Here is a 21507-nt window from a genome sequence, read left to right on the forward strand (position 1 = left end):
TCGCTAACCTTTTTTTTAAACCTGGCATTAATCACCAAAGTCTGTAGAAACAAATAGTTACTTAATCAGCACCCATGATCTAACTGCTATTATTGTTTTTTTGGAGATAACATGTAGAGCAAGCCCTTCCAACTCAATGAGCCACACCTCCCAGAAATTCACCTATTTAACAGTCAACCTAATCACAGGACCATCATTTATGACCAATTAACTTACTGGGTACACATTTGGACTGTGGAAGGAAACCAGACCTGCCAGAGGAAACACATGCAGTCATGGGGAGAACATATAAACTCCTTGGAACTGAACTCCAAACTCTGATGCCCTGGGCTGTAATAGTGCCTCGGTAACTGCCACACAATCATAACTTGGAATGATGTGACTAATTCTTCAGCTAGATGGTAGGAGTAAATAAATAGGAAATACGCAGGAGTGATTGTCTGTTTATAATGTAAGAAAATAGATGTCTCAGTGAATTTATTTTATTAAGGCTTTCTGTATCAGAAGAAAGGTAGAACACATGTATACAAAGATTTAGTATTTATTATAATTAGAGTTATAGCAAAGAATTGGCCATCCAAAAATACCACTCTGGGCTGATGCTTATATTCAGGGGCCACTTTATTATGTACATCTGTCCGTTAACACAAATGTCAAATCATGTGACAGCAATTCAATGCATAAGATCATGAAGGCAATGATCAAGATCTTCATTTGCTGTTCAAATCAGAATAAACATTAGAATGAAGAAGAAATGTGATCTAAGTAATTGACTGTGGAATGGTTGTTGTGCCAGACGGTGTGTTTAGAGTATCTCACTGATCTCCACAGATTTTCACACACAACACTCTGTATCGTTTACCAAAAAAGGTGTGAAAAACAAAAACAATCTACTGAGCAGCAGTTTTGTCAGTGAAAATGCCTTGTTAAAGAGAGAAGCCAGAGGAAAATAGTTAAACTGATGGGAAGACGAAGGCAATTCAAATAAACACACATTGCAACAGTGGTGTGCAGAAGTGCATCTCTGAACAAAAAACACATTGAACCAAAGTGGATGGGTGACTAATTTAAGGGCTACCTAAGGATTACCTAAAATGGCCACTAAGTGTACGTCTGTGGTCTCCTGCTGCTATTCTGAATGTATAGTCCGCAAAGCAACATTCATTTCTGTAAACTTGCAGTGCAAGTGCTAGTCAGAGTTATTTTATAATTCTGGCTACATTTTAAAAAGTTATTAGCTTGGAAGTGCTACATGAGTGCTGCTGTAGTGATTCTTTTTTGCATTGGTGTTTACTTGCTAACAAACACACCATCCCTTTGAGATGGTGTTTCCTGGGTGTCAGATGTGTCATAAGTCAGGTGTTGAATCGGGACCCAACTGCAGGACAGACATTGGAGTCCCAGAAACAGGACTAAACGGAACCCAAGGATGGGATGGGATGCAGCCAAAGCAAAGGAAGCAGGACCAGAACGAGGTACTGGGAACAAGGAGCCTGGGGTGGACTCCGAGCCCGAGACTGGACAAGGACCCAGAACCTGGGTCTTGCCTCGGGCTCAGACCCCCAAACCCAGGCAAGGACGTGACGAGGCTTAGGTGGAGACTTGGGGTCCTGAGGCTTGGCTGGAGGCTGCGGTCCTGGAGTTTGGGGAACTCGGAGGCTAGAGCTAGGGGAAGACTAGGAACTACACATCAACATGGAGCTGGGACTTATCCTCCAACAAGCCAGGACTCATCTTTGACAGGACACTGACATGAGACAGACAGTACACAGACCTAGAGCCGGGACTTACCCTCCGACAAGCCAGGACTCATCTTTGACAGGACACTGACATGAGACCGACAGTACACAGACCTAGAGTTGGGACTTACCCTCCAACAAGCCAGGTCTCATCTTTGACAGGACACTGACATGAGACCGACAGTACAGAGACCTAGAGCTGGGACTTACCCTCCAACAAGCCAGGTCTCATCTTTGACAGGACACTGACATGAGACAGACAGTACACAGACATAGAGCCAGGATTTATCCACCAACAAGCCAGGACTTATCTGTAACTCTGCACCAAGGTAGGGCAGGAACATCTGCAGGGCAACAGCAGAACAGCCTGACTTACCCCAAGGTGAGGACAAGACAAGACAGATTCCCCCCACAGGGCAACGGCAGAACAGTCTGACTTACCCCACAGAGGCAAGGACAGGAAGAGACAAACACCAAAGAACAACAGACAGTTCCACTTTGCACCAGGGTAGCTCCAAGTAGCCATTACAGCCAGCAGCCTTGGCTGGCTACAGAAGCAACCAGATTCCCACCTAGCTCAGAGTGGCTGACAGCCATCCAGCTGGCCCAGGAAACTGCTGAATCCCTACTGCAATGACAGCTCCAACTACTACCAGCAAGGCTCCCAGAAGCCATGGTTCTTCAACACAGCCCCAAGGATGGCAATAGCCTATTCTAGCCATTTGTGCCATGAGCCTCTGACAAGACAACCCCCAACCACACTCAATTCCAGGGCCACTTATATTCCCAGTTCCAATATGAGCCTCAGATGTTTCTGGTTAAGTCAAACCGCAGCAAGAGACCGCTGGAAAACCCGGAGTTCGGAGTCCACGGACCAGACCATGGACTTCGGACTGAACCACCACAAGATGCTTTGCACTGTTGTGCAGGTGAGTCGGTGAATGACCTCTGGTGGATGCCCTTGACTAATATACTGAGACCGATTTTTTAATAGTACGATGATGAAAATCAAAAAGTGTCATCTGGCACCTTCCTCTATCAACGTACCACTTCCTACTTGTAGTAAGGAAAATAGATGCTGCCTTTTCTCCATCTCCTCCTGGCTGATGTCCATTCTGGAAATTGTGCTGAAGCCTGACAGATCCAATTGGATGTTCGCACACTCAGAGACAGAGCTGTGGAAAATATTCAGATCTCACATTGACATGGGATAAGGAAAAACCTTCACCTCACTGAGCCTTGATACTCTGTAATTAATTCAAGGTTACTGACCAGATACATGGTAAATAGGATTAATACAGATAAGACACTCGATATTTTTCTCAGACTCAGATGAGTACAGGCCCTTTGTCTGAGTTGTCTGACTTAATAACTCTACCATTTTTAATGTTGTATAATGTAGAGAGGCATGGTGGCACAGTGAGCAAAGCCACAACTTCCCAGCCTCTGCAATGCTGGTTCAATGTCAAACCCCAGCACTTCCTGTATGTGGAATTTGCAGGTTTTCCCTGTCTATTTGTGGCTTTCCTCTGAGTGCTCCTGTTTCATTCCCACAATTAGTTTAATTGACCACTGAAAATTGCTTCTACTGTGTATAAAGATGGGAAAATACATGGGAATATGGGGGAAGAATCTGGTATTATAGCATCATGGAGTCTTCTTGGAAACTTCTCTTAAATGTTTCAAATAAACCTGCATCCATCACTTCCACTAGCAGCCAATTCTGCACTTACGCCTCCCTCTGAGAGAAGCAACACACAAAATGCTTGAGGAACTTAGCAGGCCAGGCGGCATCCATGGAAAAAGGTACAGTTAACCTCTGGCTGAAGGGTCTCGGCCCAAAACGTCAAGTGTACTTTGTTTCATAGATGCTGCCAGGCCTGCTGAGTTCCTCCAGCATTTTGTGTGTGTGGCTTGGATTTCCAGCATCTGCATATTTTCGCTCATTTTCCCTCTAATAGAAGTATTTTTTTCCCTCAGATTTCCCTTAAATATTTCACTTTTCACCCTAAAACTATGACCTCTAGTTTGACTCAATAAAACTGAGGGGAAAGAGTCTGCACTCATTCACTCTCTATACCCCTCATAAATGTGTAAACCACTATACGATATTTCTCATTCTCCTGCATGCCAGGTAATAAAGTCCTAACCCATTCAACCATTTCCTATCACTGAGTTTCTCAATTTCAGGAAATATACTTGTAAATTTTCCCTGCAATTTTTTCAAGATTATTGATTTGATTAAATTGGAATATGTACTGAGTTGGTGAAAGATCTGTTTCACTGCTGTAGGACTTTGATCTGCTGAACATCATGGGACTAAATGTTGAACTGTGATTTAGAGAGGGGATGGAACATTCACTGTCTTCCTTTTATGCACAGTGTTGTACATGATGACTGAGTGCTGTCAAATGACTGCACAATATTAGCGGTTCATAGTTTCGGCCAGTCAGGTTATTGCAAGGGTTGAAGATGGGGTAAAGTTTCTCATTGAAGGTGTCATTGAAAGTGTACAGGTGAGACATCTTGTCAGCATTGTAAAAGGACACTCGACCCCCTTCATAGTCTAAGTAAACCCCCAGCTTGCAAAGTTTTCTATCAACTGGAATGACAGCATCCTGGCAGGTAGATGCTCTGTAGTCATTTTCGCCAAACAAACCTATGACCCAGTAACCATGTGAAGGAATGGTTATAATGTCACCCTTCCTGTTGGCAGACTCTCTGCAGACACCAATAACCCACTGGACTTTGTGACCAAGATCCACCTCCCAGAAGTGTCGCCCAGACGTAAATCCCTGAGAGCTCAGAACACACAGGTAGACATCGAACCGGGCCGGTGAATCGAGCACGTCTTCCTCCTCATCCTGCTCTTCCTCACTTTGCTTCACACTAACCAGGTCCTGGGACAGTAGGAGCTGCCTGTTTGCAGTCTCTGGGTCCAGAGTGAGATGCTCTGGGACTGGAATAAATCAGGAGAAGAACACGTTACAATCACAAAACACCATCTGGTATGGGTAGGCGAGGAGGACAAGTGCAGAAGGAAAGTGTCTCATGATCCCTCAGTCATTATTAGGCAAAGGATCTAAATTAGGCCAATTGCTCATTGAGATTCTCTACCAATTAACATAGGGAAAGGAGCAGTGCAGTATGACAACAGGCCTTAGCATCAAACATCTAACAAGCTTCTATCATGCAGAGGTTATTTATATATATAGCATACAGACAGGTTTTTCATCAGCACATGTAGCAATAATAAACAAAGTTGCCAATTTACATTTATCCCATGATTTCTGTGCTGAACTCAGTGCCAACTTAAAGTAAATCTTTTCTGCTCCTGCTTGGTCCAAAATCCTTCCATACTCTGTATTTTCATGCATCTAACAGCTGCAGTATGTTTGTTTCCACCAACAACCTTGGAATCCTTTACTAGACTCTACCACACTATGTAAAATATTTCTGTGAAGGTGATAGATAGAAACAGCTGAAGAAGAAGGAATATGATAGGAGTGGTAGTGGTCTATGGGAGAAAGGGAAGGAGGAGGCACTAGAGGCAGGCGATAGGCAGATGAGGAGAAGATAAGGGTAAGAGCCAAAATATGAGCTTCCATAAAGCAGCAGCATGATTTCCTGTTCACTCTGACCACCCATAAAGGTAAACTGCAAGAAGAATTTGTCTAACCTCTCATTATATTTTATAGCCTCTATTTCAGGTGAACCTCTACAACACCTTTTCCAAAACACTCACATCCTTCCTATAACTAGGGCAATCAGGATTAAACACAATACTCCAAGTGTAGCCTAAATATTGTCTTGTTTAGAATGACATGCCACAATTTGTCTGTCATGTTACACTCACGAAGGACTGGGGACAGGTGCAGAGGAATGGCTGGATCCCCAGGGAGAGAAAGAAACAAGACGTTAGACATCAAATTACCTTCATGGCCTCTGAGGAATGACTGAGTGACACTACAAGACTATTCATTCTTTCCGACAGAATGGACCCTGGCCCCAACCCTGACCCCTACCACCCCCACCAGCTTTACAGCATTTGTAGTTTTTTTTTTAAACTTCCAGCTCCCTCCACTAGCTTATACTCTTATATCTGCTTCCGTCTGGCAGGCGCTTCAGATCCCTCCAGACTAAGACTAATAGGCACTGGAGAAGTTTTTTCCCTACTGCGGTCACTTTGCTGAACAGTTAACTGCCGGTTAACTGTCGGCTAACTATTACTTGGATTGCACTACCTGTATGTATAATCTATATTTTCATTTATATTTATCATTATTATTGTTATGAGCAGAGAGACAACATCTGCCGGAAGTAAATTCCTTGTATGTGCATAGGTACTTGGTGATTAAAGTCTGATTCTGATTCTGATATCAACCTCCATCCATTAACTGAGTGACTTATTGATCAAAGAGAACAATCAGCTTGACTGCCTGTTTAAAATGAAGAGGCAACTATTCAATTTCCATCACTGTGATCATCAATGGACATTCCCAAACCAATGCCATTCTTTTTATGCATGGGACATCCACCACCCTATGTCTGAAAAAGATGTCAGAACCTCATTTAAATCTTTACCTTCCCATTTAAACTCTTTATATTACCCTAACTTTAGAGCTGTATATATCCCTACCATGAGTCCATTTAACTTATCCATGCCCCTTATGATTTTTTGGTTCCATTCAAATCCCACAAGCTGCCTATCTGTTGTAGGGGCACTTTCATGTGTCTTGGGCTTGTGAGACCTGGACCTCTCCAGATCAGACAACAGCCAATGTTCTCCAATTCGGAGGCTCACCCTGGTCTTGGCCACATGGCCATTGTAGATCTTTGGGGTACTCATATGCCCTGGCTGGTGTTTTTGTCGAAGAGGTCCTTTAAACAGTGGTGCCGTGCTAACACCATGTCCTCATGTCATTTAGCCTGCCAGCTGAAATGGATTACCACAATGTGCCACATGGAGGTAAACATGAAAACTTCTGGAGGTGGATGAAGACCAGCGATGCCTGTCCACCCTATTAGGTAGGGTGCAGCTGCCAAACATCAAGTGTACTACCTCTATCCAGAGCCCCCTACAACCTCATGATTTTACAAACCTCCATAATGTCATCCCTCAGTCTCTTTCACCCCAGAGAAAACAGCTACAGGCTATCCTGTCTTACCTTTTAACACAAACACTCCAGTCCCAGTAATATCCTTCTGAATATTTTCTACATCCTTTCCAGCTTAATGACATCCATCTTCACCCAGTCAACCAAATCTGCACACTGCATTCCTAACACAGTCTCACGAATGTCTTGGACAGTAGTAACATGGCGTCCCTGCTACTATACTCAATGTCCTGGCTGGCAGATTAAATATTCAGTTGAAAGATTGAGTATTTAACACAAATAACACACTCATTCTCATGGCAAACAGAGAATAGGAGAGTCCAGTCAGTTTTACCTGGTTCAATTATTCTCCTCATGGCTTTCCACACTCTGAAAGAATGGAAGGGTTCGGTGAAGGTTTCTCTGCTCAACTCCTCTTCACCTACTCTTACTTGGTCAACAGTACATCTTGGGAAAGACACGACATGGTGCATACACCAGAATCAGAATTAGGTTTATTATGATTGACATATGCTGTGAAATATGTTGTTTTGTGGCAGCAGTACAGTGCAAGACATAACATTTAATGTGTTAGAATAATTAAAAAGTCCAAAAGAGGTATAGTGAGGTAGTATTCATAGGTTCCTGGGCTGCTCAGACATTTGACTGTAGAAGGGAAAAACTGCTACAAAACATTGAGTATGTGTCATCAGGCTCCTTCTCCTTGATGGCAGTCATTAGAAGAGAGCATGTTGCAGATGGTGAGGATCCTTAGTGATATTTCTTTCCCATTTTTGAGGCACCTTCTCTTCAAAATGCCCTCAGTGGTGGACAGGGTTGTGCCTGTGATGGAGCTACCTGGGTCAACACTTTGCAGTCTCTTTCAGTCCTGCGCATTGGGCCCTCCATACCACATGATGATGCACCCAATCAGAATGCTCTCCAAATGTACATCTATAGAAATTTACGGGGGCAGAGGTGGGATTCTACATAGGAAACAACAACAGAATAAGTACATGGCAAGAACAGACAATGAGATGGACGCACCTGCATAGAATGTCTTTAATGTCCTAAACAGAGAAAGACAAAGGACAGTGATTAGAATCAAGCAGACGTAGTTCTGAAATCAGCCGAACTTAGTTCCATATTACTAGCTACCTTCATCATATTGGTGTCATCACTAGTCTCTAGGTGTGCTTGTATCTCAGAGATTTTGATCTCAGTAGATGACATTTCATCCTCGATTTCCTTCACTCTCTCCTCCAGTTTCTTCAACATTTTTTTCTCATCCTCTTTTATTTGATGTCTCAAGATCTCTTCCTGCTCTTTCAGGAAATTGTGCATCCTCTCGAATTCTGCTCCAATTTCATCTGTCACTTGCTCCACCCACACCTGCAGAGAATGAGGAGGAAAAGCACAAGCAACAGCAAAGATCGACTAACTTGAAGAAGTTCTGTCACATGTTATTATGACCTGGGAAACCACAGTTTCAACAGAAGATGAGCTGCAGCTTCCATGAACTCTTTTGCGGAGTCTGAAGTAAGCTGAACCCAGTAACATTTAAAAGACATTCAGACAGGTACATGGATAGGAGGTTTTATATGGATTTGGGGCAAACACAGACAAATAAGACCAGCTGAGGTAGGTGATGGTTGGCAAGGATGAGTTGGAGTGAAGGGCTTGTTTGTGCTGTATGATTCTATGACATTTTTCTTCCTCATAATATATTTTGTTTCTTTGGTAAGATCCAAGCATTTTGTTGATTTGCAGCGATTTCTTCCTCCTGATATCTCAGAATACATGGACACAGCAGTGCTTGACTTGCCTCCGTTAACCGGTATATTGTTTTGGTGTTGGTGCAGTGTTCCCGCTGTCAGACTATAGAATGGCGAAGCAACTTAGCTCTCAAAGCTCTCAGTGACTCTGAAGGTGATGCTACAGAAGAGCAGGGGGATCCTTTTGCAAATCCAGATCCAGTAACTCTTCAAACACCCACTTACATATTGTGACTCATTTTGGCATATTCCAGGCTACTGGAGTACATGCTGATGGATGCACTGAAGCTTGGTGAAGCTAATGTTAAGAAGCTGTGGGACAGAACACAATCTTGGGTTCTTGCACTGCCTCACATGGAGGGGTTGATCTTGATGTGGAGACCCTTGAATATTGAAAGTGATATCAATTCAGGGAACGACATGAGAGGCAATAATGCTATGAATGTAAAACAATGTTTAATATTTTTTTGGCAGGATTTCTTTGATTTCATACAACATATATCTTCGTTATGTCTAAAGACTATTTTAAAATTCAGAAAGGCCCACATTAGGAATCACACCCTGGTGCTCTTGAGCAATTAAATAACTGGATGTGGACATTACCCTGGATCTCAGCATGGATAGTAATACCAGTTAGAGCACCAGACATTGGCAGCAAATCTAGCCCTTCTACTGATGGCTAAATTCTTTGAATTAATTCACAGTAAGATCATTAAAAGTGGATTGGATTTACCTTTGGCTCTCCCAGCATTGCTTCCTCTTTCATTTTTCTTTTAGTAAGGCTCTCCATTTTCCTTTTCAGTAAATCCGAAACAGCTTCTAGTCTGCCCTGAAACATTTGGTGTTTTCAAGATGTGTAAATGATTATGGTTTGTTACATGGTCAGTGTACCGGTCAAAATATAATCAATTCAGTCTTTGTTATGGTAGTCAGCAGCGAAAGATACAATCTTGTACAGGTACACTTAATTTTCCACTAAACTTACCTTGATACCAGGATTAAGGATACAGCTATAGCCCACCAGTGAAATATGCTCAATTGATATCTGGATATTTGCGTCACTAATATACAGTACCCTTTAAATATTTAAGGGAGATATAATAGAATAACACCAGCAATCCAAAAATATTTTTATAAGTATTGGGATGTCCAATATCATAATTATAGATAAACACTAGCAAGCACATTTACATGTACTGGTGTACCCAATAGATGTACAAAAACACACACAACCTCAAACTATCCACACAAATACTGGGTCACCCCATATATATGAACAAACACCAGGCTGGCTGACATACACGGGCAACTACATTGGCACTCAAAACAGACCAATAAACACTGGGACTATCATTGGTATGTGATTAAAAATAAGTGGGGGAATTGATGGCAGCTGAAAGGCACTGGGGATTTTATTTATCTGCAGCTATGCTTGTGCGAGATGAGTAACTGCTAAGGGTTTGCAGAAATGTGGCTCCAGGACAACTTCCATGCACCATCAGTCTACAGGCCATGGCAAAGACTTGGGCTATATTATTATTATTCATATTATTGTATTGTGTCACTCTATGTTTTTTTTCTGTATCATAATTATATGTGTGCTGGGCATTACTGTTGGTACTGTGTTCTGTACGTTGGCCACAAAGGAACACTCTTTTGCTTGGCTGTATTCATGTGAATGGTTCAATGGCATTTAAAATTGAACTTGAACAAAAGGCCAAATGACCTTTGTTCCTGATGTAAGAAAATAGAAAAATTTATGGACAGATATTGAAAACACAAAATACATGAATAATTGGACATTCTATTTATACAAAGACACTAAAATAGGTACTTCATACATTCCAAAGGTATTAAGACACAGGGGAAAATTAAGACATTCCGCTGATCAAGTCTGCTTATGCATTCATTCACCACCCTCTGGCTGAAGAAGTTTATCTTCATCTTTGTTTTAAAGGGGTGTCCTTGTATTCTGAGGCTGAGCCCTTTTGTCCCAGACTCTCCCACTATTGGAAATGTCCTCCCCATGTCTACTCTATCTAGGCTTTTAGATTTTCGGCAATATTCGGTGAGTTGCAATTAGATCCCACCCCCACACAAATTCTGCTAAACTCAAGGAAGTACAGGCCCAGAGCTATCAAATGCTCCTCATATGTTATCCCCTTCTTTCCCAGAATTATTCTCATAAACCTTTTCTGATGCTCTCCAATGCAAGCTTTTTATTTAGATAGTGGTTCACAATACGCTAAATGTGGTCTGGCCTGCACATCACAAAGTCTCAGCTTTACATTCTTGCCTTTATCTTCTGTTCTTCAGGAAATAAATGTGAATATTGCATTTGCCCACCTTACAACTGGCTCAGTCTGCAAGGTAACCACTTAGGGAATTCTGCTCTTGACATCCTAAATCCTTGCGCAACTCTGATTTCTGAATTTGCTCTTTGTTTATATAATAGTTGGTTAAACACTGAGATATGGCAGAGATGTGATTTGCAAAATAATATAAGCATCCAAGGAATTTTAAAGCTGAGTAATCAGGTCAAACCCAGTCTTAAGGCAGGGAAGAAGGCATTAGAATGGGGCACCAAATACTAGATCAGAGGTGAGTTTAAAGGAATATCCCTAAGAAACAGGGGTGATGATCTCGAAGAATTTTGGAAGGCAGGAGAGTTAAGTCATCTTCCCCATTCAGGTAAGGGAGAGAGGGGTTGGACATAAATCTTCAGTAAAAATGCTTCATCATATTATTCCATTGTCATTATGCAGTGTGCATATGAAAGAAGGCCAAGACCAGAGGTTGTGTAAGGCTGTAGACCCAGCCGGTGCATTGCACAACCAGGAAGAGTGTGAACAGAATGAGGAAAGTTTTTAATTCTGTGTTTTCAACTTGGTGGAAAAGTAAATCAGACTCTCTGTGGTCTCCTTGTTAACTTGCAATCCACCTCCTCTTCCCTCAGTTCCCCCGTCTCCCCACTGTCCTATTCCTCAGGATTCCCCATCTCTGTTGTACACCCACCTAATTTGAAACAACTTTGTCGATCCTTCATTGTCAGTGGATCTAAATCCAGAAACGCCCTCCCCAACAGCACATTCACAAGAAGAACAGTAGCAGATTAAGGAAGTAGCTTAGTTCCACATTCTAATGTCTAAATACTTTGAGTCACTGAGAACTACAACACAGAAACAGGCCCAATGGTGACCCAATCATCTAACTAAGCCCATCCATTTGTACCCAGACCTCAAAACCCTTTCTAGGAGGAACATGAGGGATAATTTCTTCACTCAGACATTGAAGTGTGGAACGAGCTACCATTCGAAATCAAGGATGTGAGTTTGATTTTAACATTTAAGAGATGCTGGGTAAGTGTATGGACAAGAGGGGTATTGAGGGCTATGTTCCCAGTACAGATCACTAGGACGAGCTGGAATAATAGTTTGGCAAGGAGAAGAGGGGCTGAAGGGCCAGTTCCCATGCTGGTGTACTCTATGATTCTAATATCACAATTGAACCTCCTCGACCACTTTCACTTATTTTACCATTTAAATTTCCAAAATGCCTTTGGTCTGTATGTCATTGCCACCAAATAACCCAATGCATTGAATGCACAGCAAAATGATGTCCTTTTGAGCCCGTCAAGAAACGGATAGAATTAATAGCTAATGTTTAATGCAAGAGGGCATGAATTTAATATGAGAGAGTGTAAATTCAAAGAAGATGTGCCGGCAAGATTTATTTTCGAGAGTGGTGGGTGCCTGGAATGCTCTGCCAGAAGTTGTAAGTCTGATAGAGGATTTTAAAAAACTCTTGGATAGGGATATGGATGTGCAGAGAATGGAGGAACATGAACACAATTTAGTTTCATTAGGTGCACAAGTACTAATTTAATTAGTCTCAAGTTTCAAGATTCAAGACTCAAGCTTGTTTACTGTCATTCATCTGCACACCAGTGTAAAGGAAAATGAAACAAATTATATTCCAGATCCGATACAGGATAAAACACAATAAGCACAAAGAACATATTGTTCAAAGAATAAATACATAAGATTAACTTATCTACATAGGGTATGTAAATAAAGTGACGCTAAGTACAGGAATATCTCTACATGAAGTAACTCTGACAGGAAATGATAAGTTAGTGGTGCTGAGTGGTGTCATAGGGTGGAGGTTTTGATCAGCCTGACAGCTTGGGAGAAAGTAACTATTTGTCAAGTAACACTGTGGTCCAGAAGGCCTGCTCCATAGAAACATAGAAAACCTACAGCACAATGCAGGCCCTTCAGCCCACAAAGTTGTGCCGAACATGTCCTTACCTTAGAGATTACTAGGCTTACCTATAGCCCTCTATTTTACTAAGCTCTGTGTACCTACCTAAAGCCTCTTAAAAGACCCTATTGAATCCACCTCCAACACCTTTACCAGCAGCCCATTCCATGCACTCTCCGCTCTCTGAGTAAAAAATTTACTCCTGACATCTCCTCTGTACCTACTCCCCAGCACCTTAAACCTGTGTTCTCTTGTGGCAATCGTTTCAGCCCTGAGATAAAGCCTCTGACTATCCACACGATCAATGCCTCTCATCATCTTGTACACCTCTCCACGTCACCTCTTGTCCTCCTTCGCTCCAAGGAGAAAAGGCTGAGTTCACTCAACCTATTCTCATAAAGCATGCTCCCCAATCCAGGCAACATCCATGTAAACCTCCTCTGCACCTTTTCTATGGTTTCTACATCCTTCCTGTAGTGAGGCGACCAGAACTGAGCACAGTACTCAAAGTGGGGTCTGACCAGGGTCCTGTATAGCTATAACATTACCTCTTGGATCCTAAATTCAATTCCACAATTAGATGAAGGCCAATACACCATACGCCTTCTTAACCACAGAGTCAACCTGGGTAGCTGCTTTGACTGTCCAATGCCCTCGGACCCCAAGATCACTTTGATCCTCCACACTGCCAAGAGACTTACCATTAATACTATATTCTGCCATCATATTTGACCTACTGAAATTAACCACTTCACACTCATCTGGGCTGAACTTCATCAGCCACTTCTCAGCCCAGTTTTGCATCCTATCAGTGTCCCACTGTAACCTCAGACAGCCTTCCATACTATCCACAACACTTCGAACCACGTGTCATCAGCTAACTTACTAACCCATCCCTCCACTTCCTCATTCAGGTCATTTATAAAAATCACAAAGAGTAAGGGTCCCAGAACAGATCCCGGAGGCACTCCACTGGTGATCGACCTCCATGCAGAACATGACCCGTCTACAACCACACTTTGCCTTCTGTGGGCAAGCCAGTTCTGGATCCACAAAGCAATGACCCCTTGGATCCCATGCCTCCTCACTTTCTCAATAAGCCTTGCATGAGGTACCTTATCAAATGCCTTGCTGAAATCCATATACACCACATCCACTGCTCTTCCTTCATCAGTGAATTATGAATAATTAAGCGGTAATGGGACGAGAATTTGTAGGAAGTATGTGTGTGAGGCCAGTTTTCTGTGCTCAGTGTCAGATGTGGGGGGTCCTGGAGTGTCTCAGCCTCCTGGACAGCCATATCTGCACCAGATGTGTCGAGCTGCAGCTCCTGAGGGACCGAGTTAGGGAAACGGAAATGCAGCTCGACGACCTTCACCTGGTCAGGGAGAGCGAGGAGGTGATAGAGAAGAGTTATAGGCAGGTGGTCACACCAGGGCCATGGGAGATGGACAAGTGGGTCACAGGAGGGGGAAGGGGGAATCAATGATTATGAATAGAGCTAATGATCTGTAAGGATTAAAAGACCCTGATGAGAGTTGTATACAGACCCCCAAACAGTAGTAACGATGTGGTCTAACAATTACAAAGGAAGATAAAAAATGCATGCTAAAAAGGCAATGCTACAATAGTCATGGGGTACTTTTATTGGGAAAACCTGGTTGGTGATGGATTCTAGGAGAGGGAATTTGTAGAATGCCTATGAGATGGCTTGTTAGTGCAGCTCATAGTTGTTTCCATTAGGGGATCACCTATTCTGGATTAGGTGCAATGAACAGAATTGAGTAGAGTGCTTAAGGGAAAAGTGATTATAATATGATTGAATCGCAAACAAGAAAAAAAATCTGGAAACCTGAGCAACACACACAAAATGCTGGAGGAACTCATCAGGCCAAGCAGCATCTATGAAAAAATGTACAGTCGATGTTTCAGGCCGAAACCCTTCGGCAGGACTCATATGATGGAATTTACTCAGAAATTTGGGAAGGTGAAGCTAAAATCAAATGTATCAGTACTACAGTTGAGTAAAAGGAATTACAGAGGCATGAGAGAACATTTGGCCAGAATTGATTGGGAAAGGAACATTGGCGGGGATGATAGCTGAGCAGCAAAATCTGGAAGTTAACCATAGAACCATAGAACACTACAGCACAGTACAGGCCCTTCAGCCCTCCATGTTGTGCCGACCCATATAATCCTTAAAAATGTACTAAACCCACACTACCCCATAACCCTCCATTTTTCTTTCATCCATGTGCCTGTCCATGAGGCTCTTAAATACCCCTAATGTTTTAGCCTCCACCACCATCCCTGGCAAGTCATTCCAGGCACTCAGAGCCCTCTGTGTGTATATATATATAAACTTAACCCTGATATCTCCCCTAAACTTCCCACCCTTAAATTTTTATACATGTCCTCTGGTGTTTGCTATTGGTGCCCTGTGAAACAGGTACTGACTATCCACCCTATCTATGCCTCTCACAATCTTGTAGACCTCTATCAAGTCCCCTCTTATTCTTCTACGTTCCAAAGAGAAAAGTCCCAGCTCTGCTAACCTTACTTCATATGACTTGTTCTCTAAACCAGGCAACATCCTGGTAAATCTCCTCTGCACCCTCTCGATAGCGTTCACATCCTTCCTATAATGAGGTGACCAGAACTGAACACAATACTCTAAGTGCAATCTCACCAGAGATTTGTAGAGTTGCAACATGACTTTTCTACTCTTGAACTCAATCCCCCTGTTAATGAAGCCTAGCATCCCATAGGCCTTCTTAACTACCCTATCAACCTGTGCAATGTCATTGAGGGATGTATGGATTTGAACCTCAAGTTCCCTTTGTTCATCTTTGTTCTGGAAACAATTAGGAAGGCACAGGATATATACATCCCAAAGAGGGAGAATGTTCAACAGGAAAAATGACCCAACTGGAGTTACCAAGAGAAGTCAAAGCCAACATAAAAGCCAAAGAGAGGGAAAATAATAGAGCAAAAATTAGCGGTCAGTTAGAGGATTTTAAAAACCAAGAGGAAATAACTAAAAAGTCACTAACAAGTTGTAGATGGATCACAAGACTAAGCTAACCAATAATATTAAAATAGATACCAAAAGTTTCTTCAGAGCGAAAAAGTGAAAAAGAAAGATGAGACTGAATATTGGACTGGTGGAAATTGATGCTGCTGAGGTAGTAATGGGATTCAACGAAATGGTAGATGAACTGAATAAGTACTTTGCATTCCCGGTGGAAGACACCAGCAGTTTAATGGAAGTTCCAGATATAAGGTGTCATGAAGTGTTTGAAGCTACCATAACTAGAGAGAAGGTTTTTGGGAAGCTGAGAGGTCTGAAGGTAAATAAGTTACCTGGACCAGATGGTGCACACCCAAGAATTCTGAAGGAGGTGGCTGAAGTGATCCTGGGGTTATGAGTAATAACCTTTGAAGAATCGCTAGATTCTGGAATGGTTCTGGAAGACTGGAAATGTACAAATGTCACTCCACTCTTCAAGAAGTGAGAGGCGTAGAAGAAAGGAAACTATAGGCCAGTTCGTCTGGTCTCAGTGGTTGGGAAGGTGTTGGAGTCGATTATTAATGATGAGCTCTCAGGGTACTTGAGGGTGCATGATAAAATAGTCCATGTTCTGTCTGGTTTCCTCAAGGGAAAATCTTGCCTGACAAAATCTGTTAGAATTCTTTGAAGAAATAACAAGCACGATAGACAAAGGAGACTCAACTGATGTTGTGGACTTTTCAGAAGGCCTTTGTCAAAGTACCTCACATGTGGCTGCTTAACAAGCTATGAGCCAATGGAATCACAGGAGAGGATCTAACATGAATAAAGCAGTGGTGAATTGGAAAATGGTGGGAATAAAGGGAGCCTCTTATAGCTGGCTGATGGTGCCACAGAATTCTGCATCGGGGTTGATTCTTTCAATGTTATATGTCAATGATTTGGATGATGGCATTGATGGCTTTGTTGCAAAGTTTACAGACAATGTGAAGACGTGTAGTGGCAGATAGTTTTGAGAAAGTAGAGAGGCAACAGAAAGACATTGATTAGGAGAATGCGCAAAAAAAATGGCAGATGGAATACAGTGTTCAGGAAGTGTATAGTCTTGCAGTTTGGTAGAAGAAATGGAAGGGTTGACTACTTTCTAAATGAAGAGAAAATACAAAGAACTACTGAGGTTCAAAGGGACGGGTGTATTTGATCAGGATTCCCTAAAGGTTAATTTGCAGGTTGGTCTGTGGTGAGGAAGGCAAATGTAATGTCCTGTTTCTCTCACCAGCTTCTTCACCTCTTGACTTTTTTCATCATTCGCTTATCTTGCCTCTCGGTCCCCATTTCCCCCTCCCATTCTCCTCTGCGATACGTTTACCTTGTACTTCTTGGCTGCAGCCTTGACAGTGATCACGCTGTGGGTCTGGTGCTGAGAGTTCCAGCAGTCCGCACAGATCAACTCCAGCTCCTCTTCGCAGAACAGTTTCAGCTTCTCGTCATGTTCGCGGCAGAACAGTTCCAGTTCCCGCTGCTTCACCCTCACGCTCAAACGCCGGAGCTGCTCTGCGACGTTGCCCAAGGTTCGGGAGGGTCTTGTATTCCGCTGGGTGAATACCTGCTGACACTGCGGGCAGGAGACATCTCCCAGGACGTTCTCCCAAACCTGAGAGATGCAGGATCCACAGAAGCAGTGGTCACACTCTAGAGATACCGGATCGGTGAACAACTCAAAACAGAGGGGACATATTAGCTCCTGGCATAGTCCCGCGATCAGTTTTCCGGACGCCATCGTCCAGCTTGTTCATTATCTGCTCTTCTGATTTCAGTTTTGATTCCGGAAACATTTGTTCTTTTACAAATCATCCCGAGGTTCAAAAAAAATCTAAAGTGTTTGCATGTTTCCTCTGAGTCACCACTGAACTATGAACCGGCTGGCAGCGAACCAAGTTCGCATAGAGAATCATCGTGAAGAAAACAATACACGTCATTGAACAAGTACACTGCTGGAGGCATTCAGCGGATCGAGGAGCCTCTGAGCTGGAAACTGAGTCGGAGGGAGGGGAATTGTCTGTACAGGTCGAAGCCCCACATCTATGGAGAGGAACAAACAGTCGACGTTTCAGGACTGGGAAAGAAGGTGGAAGAAGACAGAATTAGAAGGTGCGGTAGAGTAAGGAGTACAAACTGGCAGAAGGTAGTTGAAACTTGGAGTAGGGTAAGGTAGCTGGTGGGCATGAGTGGTAAGAAGTAGAAGTCGTGATAGGTGGAAGAGGTAAAAGGCTGAAAGTGAAAGAATATGATGGGAAAGGATAGTTGAACACGGGAAAAGAGGACGTATGACGGGCTACAAAGTGAGGTGATATGCAGGATATAAGAAAAGGGGCAAGAGGCGAGTCAGAATGGGGAATTGAAAAAAGAGAGATGTGGAGAGTTGAATAATTTCCGGAAGTCAGAGAAATTAATGTTTCAAGACATCAGTTTGGAGGCTAGCCAAATGGAATATGAGGTGTCGCTCCAGCAACCTGAGTGTAACCTCATCCTGGCAGAAGCAGAGGCGATGGACTGACATGTCAGAATGGGAATGGAAAATCGAATAGAAATGAGTGGCCAAGTGGAAAGCCTGACTTTTGTGGTAGTCAGTGCGAAGGTGCAGGACAAAGCGGTCCACCAATCTACATCTGGTCTCATCGATGAAAGTGAGGCTACACTGGAAACACTAAATATAGTAGATGAACCGGACTAGCAGGTGAATGGTCTTCACACCCATTTGGTGCCCTTAATGCTGGGGAGGGAGAAGCTGTAGGTGTTGGGTAGGTGTAGCAGGTCTGCTTACAGGGTTTAGTGATAGGAGAGAGATCAATGGATAGAGACGAGTGGACAAGGGAGTTACATAAGGAGTGATCCCTGCAAAGAATGGAGAATGGGGACAGAGGCAAGTGTGGTTAGTCTTGGAATCTCCTTTTAGATGGCAGAATAACTGAAGAATAATATGCTGGATAGAGAAGCTCGTGGGTGGTAGCTAAGGCCAAGAGGAACAATATCCCTGTAATGGCTGCAGGAAGATGACTGTTTAGGAAATGGAGGAGATGTGAGTTTAGGGTAGCATCAATTGTGGAGGAAGGGAAGGCCACTCTTTGAGGATGAAGGACATTTTAGGTTCTCTGGAATGGAAAGCCTCATATTCATTTCAGATACGGTGGAGATGGAGAAGCTAAGAAAAGGGAACAGTAATTTTACAAATGACGGGTTAGGAAGAGGTATGGACAAGTTAGCTGTGAGAGACAGCAGGTTTATAAAAGATCAGTGAGCAGTCTGTCCCCAGTGATCGCGATAGAGAGACCGGGATAAGGGAGTCAGGTGTCAGAAATGCGCAAAGTGAACTTGAGGGCATTGTGGAAATTGGAGGCAGGAACTAACACCAAAGCAGCTGTTGATTAAACATAGACAAAGTTACGGAGAATTACCGGTATAGGTTTGGAATATGAACTGTTTCATATAGCCGATGAAATGATGGGCCCTACTGAGCCCTTTTGTGTGCCCATAGCTATGCCTTGGATTTGGAAACGTGGAAGGACCCAAAAGAGAAATTGTTGAGAGTGAGAACCAGTTCTGCCAGATGGAGGAAATCGGTGGGTAGTGGAGGGGAACTGTCTTCACCTGCTGTCTATATAGAAGTAGAGAGCTTTAAGGCCTTCCTGATTGGGGATAGAAGGCCATAAGGAATGGACATCCAGACTGAAACTGAGGCAATCACACAGGGTAATTTAAACTGACAGTGTGTGCTTGAAGTGTCATGGATATAAGTGATAAAGGTCTGAACCTCGGTGTACAAAATGGAGCCAAGTTCAACATATGCCAGGCAATGTCTGAAAAGTTTGTTGCACTGAGGTGGGGTGTGTGATAACAAGCAGTTTGGGAGGGGCTTGTTGGGTAGGAATTGGGAGTCGTTGGTAAGGGAACTGGGAGCAGCCAAAGAGAGAAATACTGAGAGAATGAGAGAGTGAAAGAAAGAGAAAGAGAAGGGGGAGAAAGATGAGAGGCAAATGGAGAAAGGTGAGGGAAGAGAAGGGTGAAAGTTGGAGACAAAGGCTGGAAAAAGTTCAGGAGGCATACAAGGACTAAAATATGTTAGGTAAAGGATGGAAGAATGGGAAGAATTTGAGGAAAGGTGAATGCAGATGGAATCAGAAGGTAGGCTATGTCACAACCACGGATTCGGCCATGCAGCAGATACTGCATTTGAGTTCGTGAATATGCACGTGTCAGCTAATTATTATTTCAATGTGATTGTATTTTTCGAGACTTGGATACAGAAACACTTCGCTGCCTGCTTGCATTCCGACTTGCCCGAGAAATTGGATTGTCGAGTCAACTGACTCTGAAGACTAGTGGTATTCATTTTACTCTTAGTTGTTCTTTTTAGCCACAGTTTGGGCTTTGTTCTCCATTTCAGAGTTTTAGTTAGCGATCCAGTTTGGCCTGTTGTTTACTGTTTTCTTTTTCCATTAACACCATTTGTATTAAAGGCTGTGAACTATTGATCTGCTTCAGATTTGTTAAAAAAAGATTATTATCTGAATGGTGGCTGATTAGGAAAAGGGGAGGTGCAATGAGACCTGGGTGTCATTGTACACCAGTCATCGAAAGTGGGCATGCAGGTACAGCAGGCGGTGAAAAAGGCGATTAGTATGTTGGCATTCATAGCAAGAGGATTCGAGTACAGGAGCAGCGAGGTTCTACTGCAGTTGTGCAGTTCTACTGCCTTGGTGAGACCACACCTGGAGCATTGTGTGCAGTTTTGGTCCCCTAATCTGAGGAAAGACATTCTTGCCATAGAGTGAGTACAAAGAAGGTTCACCAGATTGATTCCTGGGATGGTAGGACTTTCATATGAAGAAAGACTGGATCGACTAGGCTTATACTCACTGGAATTTAGAAGATTGAGGGGGGATCTTATTGAAACGTATAAAATTCTAAAGGGATTGGACAGGCTAGATGCAGGAAGATTGTTCCCGATGTTGGGGAAGTCCAGAAATAGGGGTCACAGTATAAGGATAAAGGGGAAGCCTTTTAGGACCGAGATGAGGAAAAACTTCTTCACACAGAGAGTGGTGAATCTGTGGAATTCTCTGCCACAGGAAACAGTTGAGGCCAGTTCATTGGCTATATTTAAGGGTGAGTCAGATATGGCCCTTATGGCTAAAGGGATCAGGAGGTATGGAGAGAAACCAGGTACAGGGTCCTGAGTTGGATGATCAACCATGATCATACTGAATGGAGGTGCAGGCTCAAAGGGCCAAATGGCCTACTCCTGCACCTATTTTCTATGTTTCTATGTTTCAGTGTCTCTCACTCCACACTTGGGCCATATTTGAACCGTGTGGCAGGATATCCTGCAGATGCTGGAGATGTTGGAGGAACTCTGACGATCAGGCAACATTCCTAAAACCATAAGAGGTAGGAGCAGAATTAGCCCAGTGAGTCAGCTCCGCCATTCAATCCTGGCTGATTCTTTTTTTAAAATCTCCTCCTCAACCCCATTTACCGGCCCTCACCTTTTAACTTTTGATGCTATGTCCAATCAAGAACCTAACAATCTCTGCGTTACGTACACCCAACGACCTGGCCTCCGT

General features: G+C 43.1%; 1 protein-coding gene across 1 annotated transcript; it reads right to left on the reverse strand.

The window, feature by feature from the left end:
• Positions 1-603: 603 nt before the first annotated feature.
• Positions 604-17675, reverse strand: LOC140717134 (E3 ubiquitin-protein ligase TRIM39-like). Its single transcript, XM_073030390.1, has 6 exons — positions 17253-17675; positions 9344-9439; positions 7994-8227; positions 7883-7905; positions 7191-7303; positions 604-4698 (listed from the first exon to the last, which is right to left on the reverse strand). Exons 1-6 carry the CDS (start codon positions 17661-17663, stop codon positions 4112-4114), a joined length of 1464 nt encoding a protein of 487 aa, XP_072886491.1. The 5' UTR covers positions 17664-17675; the 3' UTR covers positions 604-4111.
• Positions 17676-21507: the final 3832 nt, after the last annotated feature.

This window comes from Hemitrygon akajei, chromosome 2 (assembly GCF_048418815.1).
Source record: "Hemitrygon akajei chromosome 2, sHemAka1.3, whole genome shotgun sequence".
Taxonomy (NCBI): domain Eukaryota; kingdom Metazoa; phylum Chordata; class Chondrichthyes; order Myliobatiformes; family Dasyatidae; genus Hemitrygon; species Hemitrygon akajei.

What these genes read in the sequence shown, in the direction of transcription:
- LOC140717134 (XM_073030390.1), bottom strand. Translation starts at nt 17,663, where the DNA reads ATGGCGTCCGGAAAACTGATCGCGGGACTATGCCAGGAGCTAATATGT. An exon ending in ATGACACCAATATGATGAAG is followed by an intron (nt 7,906 to 7,993) that starts GTAGCTAGTAAT and finishes TTCTCTGTTTAG; the next exon opens with GACATTAAAGACATTCTATG. An exon ending in ATTAAAGACATTCTATGCAG is followed by an intron (nt 7,304 to 7,882) that starts GTGCGTCCATCT and finishes GTCTTTCCCAAG; the next exon opens with ATGTACTGTTGACCAAGTAA.